Genomic DNA, 19,584 nt, shown 5'->3' with positions numbered 1-19,584 from the left:
ACTTTTGGCATCAGTGTATACCTTGCGAATCTATACACAGAACTAGAGGAGACAGAGAAGCAAAGGAAAGTTGAAATAGTAATTTGGACCCATAAGAGGGTATTTTATCAGTCAAGCTCAAAGTCTAGTTACACATAATATACAGCACGTCTGCCTCAACACATAGCACTTATGTTACATTTCAGGCACATTGCCTGCATTGTATTATATTGTAGTAATGAGCAATATTAGCACTGACTACTTAACTACTTTATAGAAAGTACCTGGATCTGTAGCAGAGATGATGGCTCCAAAAAAGAGACAGTCAGTGTAGTAAAACTTGCCATCTAGTTGGCCAACAAGCTTCATTAATTTCACCACTCCATACATTAGATTCCTGCGACAGAACACATTAAGTAGGTTCATCTGTGTCCACATAAAACTTTATTCATCATATTCTTGCATCACAATACGCAAACACACTATACAACATTTGTAATAATGGGGGCAAGAGTTCCAACAAGTAGAAGTCTAGTGTGTTTGGCTCCTGGCACTATTTTATCTAGTGATGTGGTTTGGGTATGGTAGGTGCTGGAAAACTAGCAATGGGAACAGAAGACTGGTTGTTAAAGGACCCAATAACACAGTATCCAACTATCAGCTTAAATGAAATACACAGAGAATATTTGTTACAATAACAGAAGAAAAATGCAGCGTCTGATTGAAACAATAAATTTCTCCCATATGGAAGAGGTCTGACATTCCAGACTCACATAGGAAATACCTGGGCACTATGCTCCATGCCTTCCAATTCTCAGCATACATCATCACTCCAGTGCACCATTCTGACTCAGCATTCTAAAGCCATTAACCACTAGTCTGCATGTTTCCACAGGAATGCTACTGTCGGCATGATTCCGCATTCTAACAACGGTGGATAACGTAACTGGTAACACACTGGTAAGCTAGTTTTTGAAAGAGAGTATAATCCTAATAATGGCCACTTTATTTTTTGCTGCAGCCAGAACGCAGTTTTATTTTGTCATTTTACAGACACTGAGCATTTACCAGGATATAAAATTTTATAATATTAAAATTAATATTCTTTATGTAAAGTGCTGCTGTAATTATTCTCTACATCCAACTTTTTTGCTAATCAAATTACATTTATATTTTCTTTTCTGGACCACTTTTTCCCTAGTCTGTCTCATAATATTCTGTATAATTTAACATGTATATAGATTGCTAAATTAATTCATATGCATTAACAATTACATTTAATTATATAGGAGTATTTTATTGGATTCTTTGATAATCAATTTTGGTTTTAGTTTGTAAAAATGTTACTCTGACACTAAACATATGTTATGGATACTATATAATTGGTGCAGTCGCCTAGCACTGTGGTAGTACTAAGAGAACCACCTGTGAACATACTTTAGTGGCCATGACACGGTTCACAGGAAAACACCATCAGTTCATGTGTCAGTAATGCCATTGATTCTACATATGTGTACACCACAGTTTATAAGAATAAAATGAGTGTAAATCACAAACCCTACCTCAATCATGGATTGTGCCCTTCTAAATCAAACTCTTCACAGAATTCCCAATCATGTTATTAGATTATCAGTATTAGTTATAATACGTTCTTATATTGGTTTGCCTATATTTTGGCTGCATATGGTGCGCATGTGATTGTGAAATGAACCATCTATCGAGAAACATCTGAAAAGTCGTGAAACACACACTGCGTTCAACATTAGCTCCACATTAACACATTAGAAGTAAACCCATTGGCACATATCACAGTGCAGGATAGGAAAACAATGAACAAATGAAGCAGTATTTTGAAAGCTGCTGCTACGTGGTTTATGGGTAACCAGATTGTAAACATGGTTTTTTTTTCTCTAAATTTGCAGCACCACAGATATTAAACGATCCACCACTAGTTTTGTTGGAAATCATAGTCATAAATGATAATCCATTTCTGCTTTTTGTCAGACAGACATCAATTATCTAATAGACAAATACCCCATTATATGCAAGAATGAAAGTGCTTTCCACAATGCCATTCTTAACCACTCACGCATTTCCCAGTGCCCACAAAATCTCATCCATTAGCTCTCAGCAATGAATTGCATGTACATTAAAGACCAATACTGGTCATTAAACATGATCTGTTTATTTATTCATTACCCTGCAGAACAACCTGGATTTCACTGTACAATTACATTCTTACTCCAGAAACATTTTGTACATAGGCGCAAATAATAATAAAATCATAATCAAATGTGTAGAAAATTAGATGTACTTTAGATGTACTATTGTCTCCAGTGCCAGACAACGGTAGGGCCGGAGACAGAAGAATACTGCATCTATTACTGCTATCACACAAACGGAAATATGTACAGTCATAATTTTACAATAGCACAGACACGCAGTGTATGTCTCACTTCTAGATAATGTACATCATTAATATGACACTTTAAGGACTCACCCAATGATGAAACATGAGACTGCAGTACCAAAGAAAGCATAGGTAAGAATGGATCCAATATTTCTGAAGAAGTGTCTCTGTTACAACAAAACAGGAATAAAATTGTTTCACATATACGACCATTTTAATTCAGTTGGCTCTATTAAATGGAAACCATCATGAAATGTTGCTATAATAAAGCAAATCATATTTTTAAGAACACATTTTAGAATTTTGTTATTGTCTAATAATCACAAATATAGAAAAAAATATAAATGAATAAAATCATACGTAACACACTCTACTGTTCAACTCACACATCAGACCTGGCTTTAGAATTCTGTCTAGGCAGCGGTTGGTGTAAGATGTAATAAACTGTGACATGAGGAGCTGCCCAGACAGAATGTGATTTTTGTGCGTGAAATAGTTATAAAAAGTGTCAGTACAATTCCATGGACCCTACGTAAGGCGTGGGAGAGGGTAAACCCAAACGTACCTAGGCCACCAAAAATTATTTTAGATTTGGCAGATGTATCATTAAAGCGGTGTTCAAAACATGCAAATTAAACAAATTTGAAGATTGTATCTTCTCATTTTACATAGAAATGCAGTTGATAAAAGAAAAAAATACTAATGCTGTCATGGAAGATTCTGACATTTAAGGCCATATATACAGGTAGAAACAAACTTTTAATGCTAATGGAGCTCATACAAGATGAAAACCTTTACAAGCAACACAATATGCCCCAATTATCATAGCAATTAAGATGTGGTGACAGTGTCATCTAGTGGTGGCCATGCTGTCTGCAACTATTTTATATTCCTTTATTTACCTGGAAGACAACTAGTACACCAGTCCTTAAATCCTCAGTACACACATTTATCCACCCTTAAAATACTGTAAGTGAAAATAAAAGTTTTACACTGAAACATGCCACTGGCATTAAAGGACATCAGTCTGAACTCCGTATCCTGATCAGTACGCTTGAAAGACATCTCAATCAATGAGTGCAGTCAGATCCTACAGATCAGTTATCAGGCAAATTCTTAGTGACTGCTCAGAGATATCTCTTGGTTGGAAATCACTCTTCAAATGACAGCAAATTACTCTCATTTCTACAACTATGTGCAGATTGAGCTGCATAACAAGCAAGTATTTTATATTTTATGCCCGAAGCACTGCAGCTTCTGTAAAAGTATAGAGGTGAACAATCCGAAACGTCTTTTCGATTAGAACATGGTGTAAAATAGTACAGTAAAACAAGAGACATCATTTAGGATGTAAATCTTTTCAGTACTTTTTTAATACTTATATACAGTCATTTCTGGTTTGGTATTCCTCAGTGGAACCCATGATGGGCACTTTCCTAGTAGACGTGATTATCGTTCTTTCAGATACTGTGTATAAGAGGTTTAGTGGCCAATTGATATTTGTGTGGGGTACTTAAGGGTGTTAGCATGATGCCTCCTTTTGGATCTCGATAAAGGTTTCTTTTAGAGGCTGAAACACCAAACATTTTCTATATGTCATATTAATAAAGTTGTTGATCTAATTTATCTATAAAACTGGGTACACATCTAAACAATTATCATGCAGATCACACAATTAAAGAGATTGTAAGAGTGTGTATGGTTCCACAATCATGTTTTATCGCACCAAAAAGTATTTGTTGATTTGGTTTTATAGCATTCCTAAAATTCACGATCAACTATGGAAAGATGTTTTTTCAGCAGATGATTATGAGAGATGAAAATAACAGATCTGAAAGTAAATTGTGTACTCATCAATCGGCATGCTTATTGGGCCTTGGAAATTGGTAGAGATATTGAATCTGAATTATGATTGCATAGGTGTGTATCCAGCTATAGTCTGGTGAGCGCCCTTTCTTATTTTTTTGCCTACATGCTGTTCCTGGATATCCTGGGACTTTATGAGAAGGACCCCAGCAAATGTCTTGCTCAACAGACACAGAATCATTGTACAATGCTGTCTGACAATTTACAAATGGTGAGTGCATCTCTTTTAATCACATATTCATTGTTAAGACTTTATTTAATTATTGATCAGCAAATGACAGAGCTAGACATAGTTAACATTACTCCAGTTAAAAAATATTAAGAAACAAAATGTCATTATAGACAAAACGTCATCCAACACATGGAGTAGCCACTTGAGAAAAAAAAATGCTTATCTATTTTTCAAATAGTAAACAGTAATTGGGTGTAAAGGGAATTGAAGAGATGGAAAAAGGAAACGGGACAGGGGAAGGGGAAGAAGAGGTGGTGGGGGGACCTCCTTACCAGCACCATGGATTGTGGAATATTTAACATAAAGACTGCTTCTAAATACTATTGCCAATGGTGGATGTCAGTTAATTATAGACCATAAAAGTTCCTTTTATTCATCATGCAATGTCCTTTATATAATTACTTATTTCAGAGATCACTAGATTTTCTCTTTGAGAAGCACTTTACCAACCCTTTGGGATTGGCCACAGAAACCATTATCATATATAAGGTTTGTTTGCACCTTACAATAGGTGAGTGGGAATACACAGAGACATTGGTATAAATCTCTTCTCTTCAGAGAAAGAACTATTTTTAATTTTCTTCCTTTTTTAGGTTCAATCTGAGATGTACACCCTTTACCCAAAAAGAAAAGAGTAAAGTAATCCTACAGGTCACTGTATTTCTTCCAACAGGTGATCACAATTCACCTTGTACTTTCTGGGAATTGTGGACCTCCTGGCAGAGATATATGGTCTCATCTCACACCTTTGTTCACTCACTTGATTTGCTGTATGTTATATCCCTAAGCACTGCAATAATGTGAAGTAGTTGCTTGTGATGCAGATCAATCTGAGCAGAGTTGTGGGAATTAGGGGCACCTTCTTTCATTTGAAGAGTGATGCGATCCTTGTTTCCATGTTCTCAACCTAGAGATCTCTCCTGTGCTGGTCTTTTGATTATTAAACGACATGTGCCAAGTCACTTTAATAATAAAACTGAAAGCTGCATTACCACTTAAGTGACAGAACATTTACGTACGGCAATTTTAAAATGGTTAAGGATAAGGGGGGCTGAGCGTGAGGGCCAATCAGAATATGCAATCTCTGTTGCAGGCTCAGATTGATTCTCCTGCTCACCCCGCCCCAGGTTTTATACTGGTGTTTCTGGACAGACCATGGAAGCCTGAGAAAAGCGGCTGCATAAAGCAGCACTCAGGTGGAGAAGGAACATATTGATAACAGGTTGTAATGCAGCTTTAAGAAGCCAAAATACATTTGTTGCAACGTTGTTTACACAAGAACACGCTGAGCAAACACTTATTAAACCATACTTGTCTACTTCTTGGAGGTGAGGTCCAAGGGACAAGTGCTGGGGCCATGACGATGCCATTTGTGTCATCACAACTCTGCGTCCCACTGCATAACAATGTGATTCACGTAATCGTGCAGCAGCAACCAGGACATGACAAAGTTTGGGGGTATATTTACTAAACTGCGGGTTTGAAAAAGTGGAGATGTTGCTTATAGCATTCAATCAGATTCTAGCTGTCATTTTGTAGAATGCACGAAATAAATGAAAGCTAGAATCTGATTGGTTGCCATAGGCAACATCTCCACTTTTTCAAACTCGCAGTTTAGTAAATCTAGCCCCTGGACTGATTTGCGTGAACAATGCTCCACTCACTCCAGAAGAAAGTGAATCTGGATCTGGAGGCCTACTCTGACGGAAGTCACTCAGACATTCCAGAACATATGAAAGTATTCCAAAAATCATTCTGTAGCCATTGCTTTAAGCACACAAGACTTTACTATGTATTTCAAACATTCAGAGATTAACCAATATCACTGGTAGTGTTTATGAAATGTCAGGGTAAGCTATTGGCACAGCAGCAATTATTAAGGATGGAGTATTTTCACAGTGAGTGTTAGTTTAGTCAACTTATTTGCTCTCAAATGTTTACAAATTTGTCTTAGGTTGCACTATAGATGTACATTAACTTATTGTATGGAATGGTGCTACACTCAGAGCACTTTTATCATGTTTGATAAAAAGAAATAAATACCGAACAGAAAAATGTTTGATTTGAATCTCATATTATGAACAGCGTAACAAAGAAAAATCATGTATTATGTATGAATTTGAGTTCAGATCAGTGAGCTCCCCCTGGGGTATAGCTCTGTAGATAAGGCCTATTCGGATTATAGAAGCCATGAGAATAATGGGTTCTGAAACCATTACGACCGAGGGGCTGGAATAACATCCTTATCTGGGAAAATATAAGTAGTCGAGGCAACAAGCAGCACAATCATTCCACCGTCTTTTCAAATGACAACTTGTTTTTACTCCAGGGACTCTCAGCATATGTGTCCTCTTTGAATCATACAAACATGTACATACATGTCACTGGAGAAGTTACTGATCATCTATACTGTTACTGTCTGTGCAAAAGTCTGCAGTACTGTTGTGACTGCTTTACTCCACAGATGTACTTGAGAACTCAGCAAATTTCCAGATTTATGCACTGCTTCTATTATTCCTCTTTTGAGGTTGTGGATGCTATATGATTTTCTTCAAAGTCTGCATCATTCCTATAATCTCAGGAGAACGGATATTATAAGATCACAGACGGCTTGCTCCTACCATTCTATCTACTTGGATCAATTTATTGCTTGCTGAGCTAGAGAGAGATAACTCCGATGACATAAATTACTATCTACGCAAGGAGTTGATTCATTTGGATAATTCCTCATTCCTTTTGATTCTCATTATCTGATGGAAAATTGATTCAAGAATCAAATTAGTTATTGAGACAGCCTGTAATTCACTGACCACGGAGCAGAGCAGCAACTAGTTGTTAGTTTATTTGATCTCTGCATGCCTCCTTTTGATACAATCATGTTTTAGTAGCAGCATTTGATGATATTACTGCTCCATAATTGACTTATACAGCTGAGTTTGGGGATTTAACAGCATTTTAGGCTTATTTAATATTAATGTAATAAATGTTGTTTTATAGTTAGATTGGCCTCTAGTTTTCTGATAAGCAATTAGTTTACAATGATTTATCCTTTTGTTTTATAGGTTAATGATACTGGCATTTAGGTAGTGTGCAGAGAGGTTTCTGTTTTTGTTGTTTATATCATAATATCGATGTATCATCCTACACCATCCCCTATGGGACCACTTACCCATTAGTTGCCCGAGCACATTTCTTAGCGATAAGCCTTTCAAGCACTTACAGTGTCCTCTTATTAACATAGCAGTGAAAAAACACATGAAATTATTTTACTAACAATTGGTGGTTAGCTAATCAGTGGTGATTGGTGACAATGGTTATATTGAGTGGCTGAAAATTTTGTGATCATGCCTCCAACTAACCTACAATAAGCTGCTCGGCTACCATATGAAGGCACCAGACAATGCTTGATATTATAAAGTTCAAGGTTCTGACACTGAGAATGTCTGAAACTGAAACAACCACTGTGCTATGAGCAAGAAGGAAACCTTATGTCACAGGTAAACACACACACACCAAGGTTGGAGGGCTGAGTGAGCCTGTATTTATGGCAGTTTGCATTAGTAACATTCCAATAGCCTGGGGTTCATCAACTTTGTTTTCTCCAACAGATAATGCCTTGAGCCTCCATGGTAGAGCTTTACAAGCGAAGAAATACACATGTATAAAATATAACTGCACCTTGTTCCATTACATGGTCCCTTCTTTGCTACACAGTGTATGTTTAATTCAGTACTGCTAAAGACATTCTTAGTGAATTATTCTGACTTACCTTTTTTAAACTGTATCCAGCATGGAAAATAATAGGTGGCAATAAAATGTTGAAGAAGACTTCTGGGTCAAAGGTTACCTGCAGAAAGGGTGCAGGGTGAGAGGAAAGCCGTGGGCAGAATATTCACACAGCATAGATACTTTAGGTTCCTGTTACAAAGGTATGTTTGGTTAACAAACCGGTTTGTACTTTTAACACAATGAGAACCTTACATATGTGAAGGCAAAATCTAATCCTTAAGTGGATATTATAATCAATTCTATAATGTGTAATAAGTTCTGCTTTCAGTAATGTTAGACTAATAGTAGTTCTTTACCATATTGCTGCCACTGTGTGTGTGAACTAGACAGATACTCATGTATGCTGAATCACCATCTCCGATCCATCAATCTTTTGTCTGTCTAGCTAAACCGTACGGTTTTACAAATCCCAGAAGAGAGATAAAACAGGATATTAGATTGTACATACTGGTTTTGTGACCTTTTAAGAGAATAGGGAGATGTGCTGTCATTATATTAAATAGGATGTAATTTATTAAAAAGTCTGTGTAAAGATGAGGATTATTGTTAAAACATAAAAAATTCTGACATACTGCAATGGTATTGGAGAGGCAGATTGATATTAGGTCTTAATGAATCTACAGAAAAACAGGTCTTAGTGCTTTGCTTTATACTAGCAGTGTTCAGTGAACATAACTAAATATTCGTACTTCTTATATACTACATAGACTTGTTATGCAAGTGATTTGTATTCATGGCAGGTATTATACTTGTGTATAGACCCTACTGCACAGTGTTTATACATACAGTTCAAAGGAAACAGCTTATACTGACTGCCATAAAATAATTACTCTGGTACTAACCAGTTTATATGTAGAGCACACAGCATCCTCCACAATAGTGTATGTTAGGTCACGGCACTGAAGCCTCATGGGCAAGGCAGGCAATTTCGATGCTGGCCTCTAAGGCAACTCAGAAATGTGCAATGAAGCCTGACAATGCCTCAGACAATAACAGATGAACTCAAAAGTAGAAAATCACTTTTCCAAACAAAGCAATTTTTCTCAGTGTAGATAATCAATGCAGATAATGTAATTTTGTGGCAGAAAGTGCAAAGCCAGATATATCCTGTAGCCATGTATAATCCATATTAAGCACAAGTCACATTTAGAGTCAAGCAGCATAGATCTGCCAGTGATGAGCCTTATATATTGCCTTGATATATGAGTCAATACATTTTGCTCAGGTGGTTTATATTGCCAAGTTACACATATCATCATTTTCTGTGTGGTACACAGCAATATTTGCTAATGAAAGAATAAAAGGGGGTGGGGGAGGGGGGTCCCACTCCTTTATGTGGTCCCGATATGCAGCAGATCACTAGATCATGCTCCAACATGGGCAAGGCAAACAGAATTATATGATGATTTAAACAACAGTGGTGTCTCCTTTGAAGTTACATTCCCAATGTATTGGCTTAAAAATGCAGCATACCAAATTCAAAATTCATACTAAATTTCAATTTTAAAAAAAGTGAGTAGGGGGGGGGGGGGGGCAGTGTACTTGGAGCATCTTTTGAAAGCTGCATCTCCTATATACTGCCTTGATTTGGATTTCATTGCATTCTGTTTATCACTGAAATAGTGACATAATGCAGTATCTTAGTGTGGCGCACAGTAATGTAATGTGAGTGGGGGCAAAGAATCTGGAGCGTCTTTTGAGGGTTTTGTCTGCTATTCCCTTGACCTGGATTTCTGGATTCTGCTCAGTCATAACTACGCTGCGCTAGATGTCAAACGCAACCAAAAGGATTTTATAATTGACCCCCCCCCCCTTAATTAGAGGGGGGGGGTCACTACAATTGGAGCATCTCAAGATGCAATGCTGAAGGTGGCCGTAGTTTATGAATATTTTAGGTTAATTTGGTTATAACAAAGCTAAGGGGGCGGAAGTTTTTCTTCTCGTCCCAGGCAATACAATGTTAAATTACCGCTTGAAATATATGTTTGTAGTTTGGGTGGACATCTCTTAAATACTGCTGCATATATGTGTAGCCTCAAAAGACAGAGCAGGAATAGTGGTTCTCGGAGAAAAAAAATGTTTTTCACTTACTTTTCTCAGCATGTCATTCTGCTCCACATTATGAATCTTCTCAGGATTAATTTCACCATTCAATGTGTATTCAAATAACTTCCCACTGACGTTGACCAGCAGAGTGGTGAAGGCCCTCTGCTCTTGAGAGCAGCTAATTGTTTTGTTATAGGTGCTGGAGGAAGTTTTTCCATATCTCAATATCACCCCAACAATGAGCCCTATTATACAAAAACAGAGTTCTGTTAAAATCTCACTGATTTAACATTGACAAGCTAAAGTAATACATTTTAAATCTAGTCATACAATATCGTTAAAGATCACAAACATTTAATAAATTACCCACATTAATACCAGTTAGCCATATCTCTTAACATGTCAAAATAACCCAAAAAACAAACAAACACAAAAAAAAAAAAAAAAGCTGAAGTGTTTTTATTTTTTATTTTTGTGTGTATTTTTGACATATACACACACACACACACACACACACACACACACACACACACTTTGGCTGACCACTGGATTTAAATCATTGTTAAAACATATTAAACAAACAAAATAAATTGCAATATGCAGGGACAATGTTATTATAAATTTAGGAATAACACACAGCACAATCATTGTAATAACCCCCTGCTCCTTCACACTCTCCAGACCTTTGGCCTCTCTGGCCCAGTCCTGTCCTGGTTCACCTCTTTCCTTGCTGACCGATCCTTCTCTGTCACCACCTCTGGGTCTCTCTCTCCCCCCCCCCTCGTCCACCTTTCCAGTCAAGGTCCCTCAGGGCTCTGTTCTGGGACCCGTACTCTTCTCTCTATACCTCTTCCCTGGATGAACTCATCAGCTCCTACGGCCTCAACTACCACCTCTACGCCGACGACACTCAACTATATATCTCCTCTCCTGATCTCTCTCCCTCCCTCCTCTCTAGGGTGTCCGCCTGCCTCTCTCCCATCTCCTCCTGGATGTCCTCTAGGTTCCTCAAACTTAACCTCGCCAAAACTGAGCTCATAGTCTTTCCTCCCCCTCATACCCCTTCTGACCTCTCCATCACTGTCGACAACTCCTCTATCTCTCCTGTCCCCCAACTCTCATCTCGCTCTCCTTCGATCAGTTCTTAACACTGCCGCTAGACTTATTTTCCTTTCTTGCCGCTCCTCTTCTGTCTCCCCCCCTCTACCTAGCCCTTCACTGGCTCCCATTCCCCTTCAGAATCCCGTTTAAGCTCCTCACACTCACATTTAAGGCCCTCGCCAACTCCACTGCACCCTACATCTCCACCCTTCTCTCAATTCACGCTCCATCCCGCCCTCTCCGTTCTGCCTATGACCGTCGCCTCTCTTCCCCCCTTATAACCTCCTCCCACACGCGTATCCAAGACTTCGCCCGCGCTGCCCCCCTCCACTGGAACAAGCTCCCTCCATCAGAACTTCCCCTAATCTGTCCAGTTTCAAATGGGCTTTAAAAACCCACCTTTTTCTTAAAGCCTTTCAGTCTCCCACTTAACTTCCTACCTTATCTTCTGCCTCTCCCCCTTCATTCCCCTTCCCTACCTCTGTTCCCCCTACTCTCGCTCTCTCCCCTGCGTCTCTCTGTCTGTCCACCCCTCCCCTTAGACTGTACGCTCCTCTGAGCAGGGCCATTTCTCCTCCTGTTTCTACCACTTCTAACTCTGCTCTCCAGCTACTTAGCCCTCCTCCTCGAGGACCCTCCACCCCCCCGTCCCCTCTCGCTCCCATCCCCCCCCCCCCCCCATCTGGGGTCTCCCTGTCTTCCGCACCCTCCCTCTTGGGCTCCGTCGTATGCGGATCTTCCCTCTCCCTTCCGCCGTCCTCTCTAGCTATGCATTGAGCTTACTGAGTTACTGTGCTAACTGTTTACTGTACTGTGCTGTCTCACCTTGTATTGTAATTCATTTGTCCCTGTACGGCGCTACGGACACCTAGAGGCGCCCTATAAATAAAAATTAATAATAATAATAATAATAATAATAACAAAGTTGTACAAAAAATTATTTCATTACCTAATCCATAAGTAGAAAAAACAGTATCAGCTGCAAATATATCTTTGGTCATCCACATCAGTATATTAAAGCAGTATCAGGAGTAACTTTACTACACCATATGGCTCAATAACTTATAAAAAAAAGTTGTATTTCTGATTTAAGCCCTCCCTTCTCAGGTCTGCAGTAAGCCCCACTTGTAGTTCTCCAGAGAAAAGTCCAATCCTCACACTGGTCCCCCAGGTGTTTCCAGTGGTAGGTGACCCTGGTGTAGGTTTGTGTCCTGTAGTAATTTCATTTATTTTTTTGTTCCCTTTACTCAGTGGTATTTTTCCAGAGTTGACAACACAGTGCCAGTTTACAAAAAAGCTCAAAAGGCCATTTAAAAATAAAACTTTTTATTAAGAGACCATTTAATGGACCATTCACCCTGACCTTACCTATGCAATATATTACACCTGTGCAAATTTGAGCTTGCAATGAATTAGAAAGTGCATGAATGTGTTTTCAGTGTAATCATTTCCATTTTTTTTATTTTTTTTTGTCATTTGTGGAAAGGGTTTGGAATATTTTGATTAGACATGACTCTTCATAATTTGTGGATCAGTGCCAGGAAATGCTTCTTCAATCTATTTCACATTCATAAGCTACAACTACAGACAATAAAATAATTTATTGAGGGCTGAATACTTTTTCAAGGCCAACTCTATACCTGGTTATCCTTGTTTAGCTTCCATTAGTGCTTTCACTGCAATACAAAAGTGTTTGTTATACCTTCTGATGTTACTAAAGGTGTTCAGCGGAATTACTGTGGATGTTCAGCCACAACGCTTTTGTAATTTAAACAGGTTGCTTTTTATTTAAAGATGATAACAGATTAATGCAGTTACTCACAGTTGCTTGTAGTACAGCAGTATTCAGCAGTAACCGTTGCAGCAATCAGGCAATACAGCTATACAGTACTCAATTGTAAGATATGCTGGTATGCAGATGCAGTCTTATCTAGATATGATGCAGGCAGGTTTGCTATATACACGGCACAGCCATGCAGTTTATGTTGCAGTTTATGTTGTGGTGGCACAAGACACTAAGGGCTAGATTAACTAAACTGCGGGTTTGAAAAAGTGGGGATGTTGCCTATAGCAACCAATCAGATTCTAGATATCATTTATTTAGTACATTCTACAAAAAGACAGCTAGAATCTGTTTGGTTTCTATAAGCAACATTTCCACTTTTTCAAACCCGCAGTTTAGTAAATATACCCCTAAGACTGTCTATTATAGGGAGCCTCCGGTTACTCTTTGAGGGCTTTTTAGGGACTTACACATTGGTGGCCATGCAGCTAACTCTGCTACGACTTGTTTCCTCACTATCTAGATTGAAGTGCGGCACGAAAGGCCAGTTTCAGAGGTCTGGGCATGCGCAGTAGCACAAATCGGACATTGGAGTCCTGCCCCACTTCCCGTTTCCTCCTAGACCACCGGGGAATACAGGTAACCATGGCAACGCATAAGGAGACGGAGTGAAAGCGCTCCGACACACCAACAAGAGTTACATTTATTGCCTTGAGACAGAAACAAAGCAGTATAATATTATAACTGAATGTGGAATGTAATAAATTACAGTAATGAAATACGCACTGTAAAATGGGATTTCTAAGCAGTTTTAAAAAGAACCAGATACCAGGTTCTAGGTTGCTTTTACATTTATTTATTCCATAGTGCCTTGTGTACAAAATAATAGGGTCCTTCTCTGATTCCCAATCCTATGTTACATGGCCTCTCGTTAGTGAACAGAGACAGACATACACACATATGCTGAAAGTTGTACACACTGTATAGTGGAGCTCAACAGGTTTTATGTGAATAAGACTAGGCTAGGTACACGCTACAGGTTTTGCACCCGATTATCGAGCCAATCACACAATAAACAACTGTTCAGCCCGATATCACATTAGTGTGTACGCTCCAACGATCACGTTTTGTCATTCCAAAAGCACATCGTATCATTTGATTTGATTTTATAAACGAACTTAAAATCTCTATAAACGAAGGAACGATGTCGGACAAATTCTGAAGAGTGTATGCACTCACGACCAGCAGTGTAGGCAGATCTCCATACAGATCACAGAGAGATCAAATTCACAATCTTTTCAGCCCATGGTTATGAAAGATGAAGAGCACACATCTGAAGGTAAATCGTGTACAATGTGTATAGTGTGGACACATGAATTGAGTGAATCGTCATGCTGTTTGAGGCTGATCGGGACTTTGTCGTTGGCAAAATCGACAACAATATTCCATGGAGAGAAAGTGTAGGGTGTTCCCAGGCAACAATAACACTATACTTTATTATCTGGCCTGTGTGTTCTTATAAAGTGAGCAGGATAAAGACTTAAACATAATCACTACAAAGCATTACAACAGCAAATGGATGTCCATACTGCTTCCAACTGGTTTTAGGTTGAAAAACCTAAGGTTGAAAAACCTATGTGAGTACACGACAACTAGATCTTGTACAACAACATTCCTTGTCAAATACAATCCTTGGTCATCTTCAAACTAACTGATATATAGTACCACATACACAGGTTATACACACATACATTTATAACGTATTCGGTCATGCACAGCACAAACAATGCGGAACGTCTCACCTAACCAACGATAGGTCTTATTATTTCTTATTTTCTGTGTGTGTGTGTGTGTGTGTGTGTGTGTGTGTGTGTGTGTGTTAGGGAATTTAGACTGTAAGCTCCAATGGGGCAGGGACTGATGTGAGCGAGTTCTCTCTGTACAGCGCTGCAGAATTAGTGGCACTATATAAATAGCCGATGATAACCACGTGCCACACCACCTTCCACAGTACAAATATAAGGAAACTGAACTTTGCATGAAAGGAAGAGATACTTGCAACATTTGTCTGATGACCGTGAAAACTCAACTTAAATACATTTACATGATCATATTTATTCCATGTGATTCCAGATTCAGCAAGCTGCATGCAGTCTTATGAAGCATCAAGCTTGAAAGAAAACACAGGCAGCATCCAGCCAAACATCAAATGTAGGGAACCTTTTGTTTAGATCCAGTATGGTATTTCAATAACAAAAATCAATACAGTAGTTATAACATTTAATTCACATGAAAAAGAAAGTGCGTCCTATTCCAAATCTGTGTTATTACATATCAGGACATAATCAATCATCTAGCCCTCATGTGACAAATATTCCATAATAGATTTTACTCATTTATCTACCAAACAATAAGCCGTGTGTGGAAAAGTATGTACACATCACAAATCAGTAGCATGTAGAACCATCTTTATCAGTAATAATTGCTTTTTGCATGAATAAAATATATATATATATATATATATATATATATATATATATATATATATATATATATATATATATATATATATATATATATATATATATATATATTACACTCAGGCACCCTTCTGGTGATGCACACACAGACAACTTCATGGTGATGTAACTGGAAAAGCACCGTGTATACAGCATGAACAACATACACTTCCTTCAGAATGACACCAAGCAACCTGACATTGAGTAGACAGTCCTCCTGTCAAGTAGACACCATCCACTGTCTGGCATCAGTCGCACTGCACTAGAGCACAACACAGGTTTAAATACTTTACAGCCCCCCCCCAGTTTGATTGAATGGCGACACTCCCACCTGGTCCTTAGAGAGGGAGGTCTCTTCTGGTGCTCTGTTTGATCCCCTCACTGCAGACACACCCAGACTGCTGTAAAAGAAAAACAAATCCAAAACACTTCCACCATGCAAGTTAAATCACACGTTATACTTTTACTTTGTCACCCATCTTACACCTGTATACCTTTAACCTAGGTGCAATGCTACACGTGTGTAACCCTGTCTGTAGCTTTACTTGCAGAGTGTCAGATCAATAGTTAATTACTAAACTAAAGCTGTATTAATCTCTGAAAAGCCTGTGGCAAACCAATCTCTTCTTCAATTCAATATATACATTATATATATATATATATATATATATATATATATATACACATACACACATACACACACATATATATTATAGGTTTGCCTTTACCTATCACTGTATCATATAGATGCCTGTGAAATTACAAAGGTGATCTATTACAATAATGCCAATCTAAAATATTTAATTTCTTAATTAAAGTTTCTTAAAACAAAAAAGTGATAAAAGACCTCCATGTGAAAAGTGCCTCAATCTTTCAATGAAATCAAGATGCATTGTTTTACAAAGGGTTAACCTTTCCTATAATTATGGCCTTTTGGGATTGAATGATGGGAAAGGAATACAAACCTTTATACATATATAGTAATCAATATCATTGGTGTTTATTAGATTTTTTTGCGGATTTTACTAACCTTTGCCCTTTATGAGACAGAAGTATATCTTAATCCAGACAAGAAAACACTCAGTGCAGGTACCATTGGAAATCCATTAAACCACAAAGTCCTCACATTATATCTACAGGGAATATAATATAATGTTCACCCTTTATCAAGCATCAGACAAATGTAAATATTCTTGAAGAATCATTGATTATAAGTAAGTTTAGCACATGCTCCACGAACTTTTACAAGAACTTAAAAAAAAAACACAAACCTTCTGAACACCAGGGCAATCCTCATTTCTTACTTTTCTACATGTCTGGAATAAGTGAGGGTCGGGGTGGGTTATTATTACAAAGGGAAGTAAGGTGGACTACACATGTAGCTGCTACAGGACTTTTAGGATTCAATGATGCCAATTAGGATTCCACGTTTAAAATCATGAATGTGGTTAGCTCTATATACATCATTGAGAAATATAAATCTGTTTTTATGATTCTCTGTGTTTATGTTCTACATCTGGAAGCATACTGTTACTTAAACAGATAAGTATCAGAGCGTTTCCCCCATCATTTTGTTGTTGAGACTTGGTTAAATAAAGACATTTATATCAATGACCGTGGTGAATGCCGTGGTGTAATCCTTTCCTTACTTATTCATTGAAAATCCAATTCAATTAACACTGATGCATACAGAATCAGAGGTAGACTAAATGGTACTTGTGTCACAATGGCTTGCTCTAATAACTTCATGTGACAAATGTATGAAAAGGTATTGGCAGTAGCTACAATATATTAACATAGCTATTATCAAACCTATGCAATGCTTAAAAATTATTCCTTCTATATAGCTGTATGAATCAGCTGCAAGAGAAGTTCCTTACATAAGAACAGGTGGTTCACTCACATGCAGCAGAAAGGGTGGAGGTATTAGGAAGCTGGTCCTGCATATATACAGTATCCACATGTTATACGTGCCACTAACATTAAAATTCAAGATGAAGAAAAAAAGATAAAAACTAATGTTTTTATAACAGCCTCCAAAAATTCAATATGTACGATGATTGGAAGTCTCGTGTGCTACTGAAGAAAGCCCATGATCTTAAATATCTTAGTTTCATCATGCATACAGTAATATATATATCATATACATATATACACACCAGTCAACCACAACATTAAAACCACCTGCCTAATATTTAAATTAAGAACATTGATTATCCTGCTAAAATGGCACCTGTCAAAGGCTTGAGATATATTAGGCAGAAAGTGCACAGTCAGTTCTTGAAGATGATTTGTTGGGCACAGGAAACATGGACAAGCATAAGGAGCGAGCAACATTGTGCTGGCTAGACGAATGGGTCAGAATATCTCCAAATCGGTAGGTTTTGTAGGGTGCTCCTGGTATTCAGAGGTTAGTACCTACCAAAAGTGGTTCAAGGAAGGACAACCAGTGAACCGGCAGCAGGTTCATGGGCAACCAAGGCTCATTGATGCGTATGGGGAGCGAAGGCTAGCCCGCCTGGTCCAACCCCACAGAGAGCTACTGTAGCACAAATTGCTGAAAAAGTTAATTCTGGCTATGATTAAAAAGGTGTCAGAGCACACAGTGCATTGCAGCCAGCTGTGTTTGGGCTACGTGGCTGCAGACCAGTCAGAGTGTCCATGCTGACCCCTGTCCACCGCCAAAAGCACTTACAAAGGGAAGGGGAGAGTCAGAATGACACCATGGAGCAATGGAAGGAGGAGGACTGGTCTGATGAATCACATTTTCTTTTAAATCATGTGGATGGCAGGGTTAGTGTACGTTGATTACCTGGGGAAGAGATGGCACCAGGATGCACTATGGGAAGAAGGTAAGCAGACGGAGGCAGTGTGATGCTCTGGGCAATGTTCTGCTGTGAAACTTTGGGTACCGGCTTTCATGTGAGTGTTACTTTGACATGTAACACCTATCTAAACATTGTTGCAGACCAAGTACACCCCTTCATGGCAACGGTATTCTCTGATGACAGTGGCCTCTTTCAGCAGGATAATGTGCCCTTCCACACTGATAAATTTGCTCAGGAATGGTTTGAGGAACATGAAAGAGTTCAAGGTGTTGACTTGACGTCCAAATTCCCCAGAAAAAACAAGTCAGAGCCATGGAGGTCCCACCTTGCAACTTACATGTCTTAAAAGATCTGCTGCTAAAGCCGTGGTGCCAAACACCACAGGACACCTTCAGAGGTCTTGTGGAGTCCATGACTCGACAGGTCAGAGCTGTTTGTGGCTGATCGGTGTGTGAAACTGTGTGTATAATAATAATAATAATAATAATAATAATAATAATAATAATAATAATAATAAATATATATATTTTTTATTATTATTATTTTTTTTATTTTTTTTCCTTTGGTCTAGTGGCCACATAATGTATTGCTACACAAGAAGGGCACTTGACTGACTTAGTGATCCAAAGCAATGCAAATTGTCTAACCTTGAATATAAAAGCTTTGCTCAGTGATTACCTAATATTGTGTTTGCATAGCAATCATTTTAACTTAGCGATAACTGATATCAGTTAATAAAAGCAAATGCACTCAAATAAAGGGCTAATGTCCAGAGGGTGCTTTCGCTGGAGATAGGGCTTATCCCTGTCTATCAAGGGCTATTACTGAGCTATTGACGGATGGGGCTACCAACTATTTAATAATTATTGTAATAATCTTAACGGTATATGTACTTCCGCAATTCTTTTTCTGCTACTACCATCCCAGGATGGCGATGGCAAAAAATGTTCTGTGAAAAAATGCTTTATTTAAAATATTTTTTTCAAATCAAAATACCTGGAACTAAAAGTCCAAGTCAGGGCACCACTTCC

The 19,584-nt window shown here is 38.3% G+C and overlaps 1 protein-coding gene across 2 annotated transcripts in view; it reads right to left on the bottom strand.

Annotated features, from left to right (window-relative positions):
• Positions 1-19,584, bottom strand: part of SLC9A7 (solute carrier family 9 member A7) — a 78,714-nt gene that overhangs the window by 37,678 nt on the left and 21,452 nt on the right. For both annotated transcript variants that reach the window (XM_075200081.1, XM_075200082.1), the window contains exons 2-5: positions 10,368-10,567; positions 8,257-8,334; positions 2,480-2,556; positions 264-376 (exon numbers count right to left, since the gene is read on the bottom strand). In XM_075200081.1, coding sequence (XP_075056182.1) covers positions 264-376; positions 2,480-2,556; positions 8,257-8,334; positions 10,368-10,567 — 468 coding nt within the window. The remainder of the gene's footprint in view (positions 1-263; positions 377-2,479; positions 2,557-8,256; positions 8,335-10,367; positions 10,568-19,584) is intronic.

Source organism: Mixophyes fleayi, chromosome 2, assembly GCF_038048845.1.
Source record: "Mixophyes fleayi isolate aMixFle1 chromosome 2, aMixFle1.hap1, whole genome shotgun sequence".
In the NCBI taxonomy this organism is placed as follows: Eukaryota; Metazoa; Chordata; class Amphibia; order Anura; family Limnodynastidae; genus Mixophyes; species Mixophyes fleayi.
The sequence above is the reverse complement of the archived record's forward strand: the minus strand, read 5'-3'. Positions and strand labels throughout refer to the sequence as shown.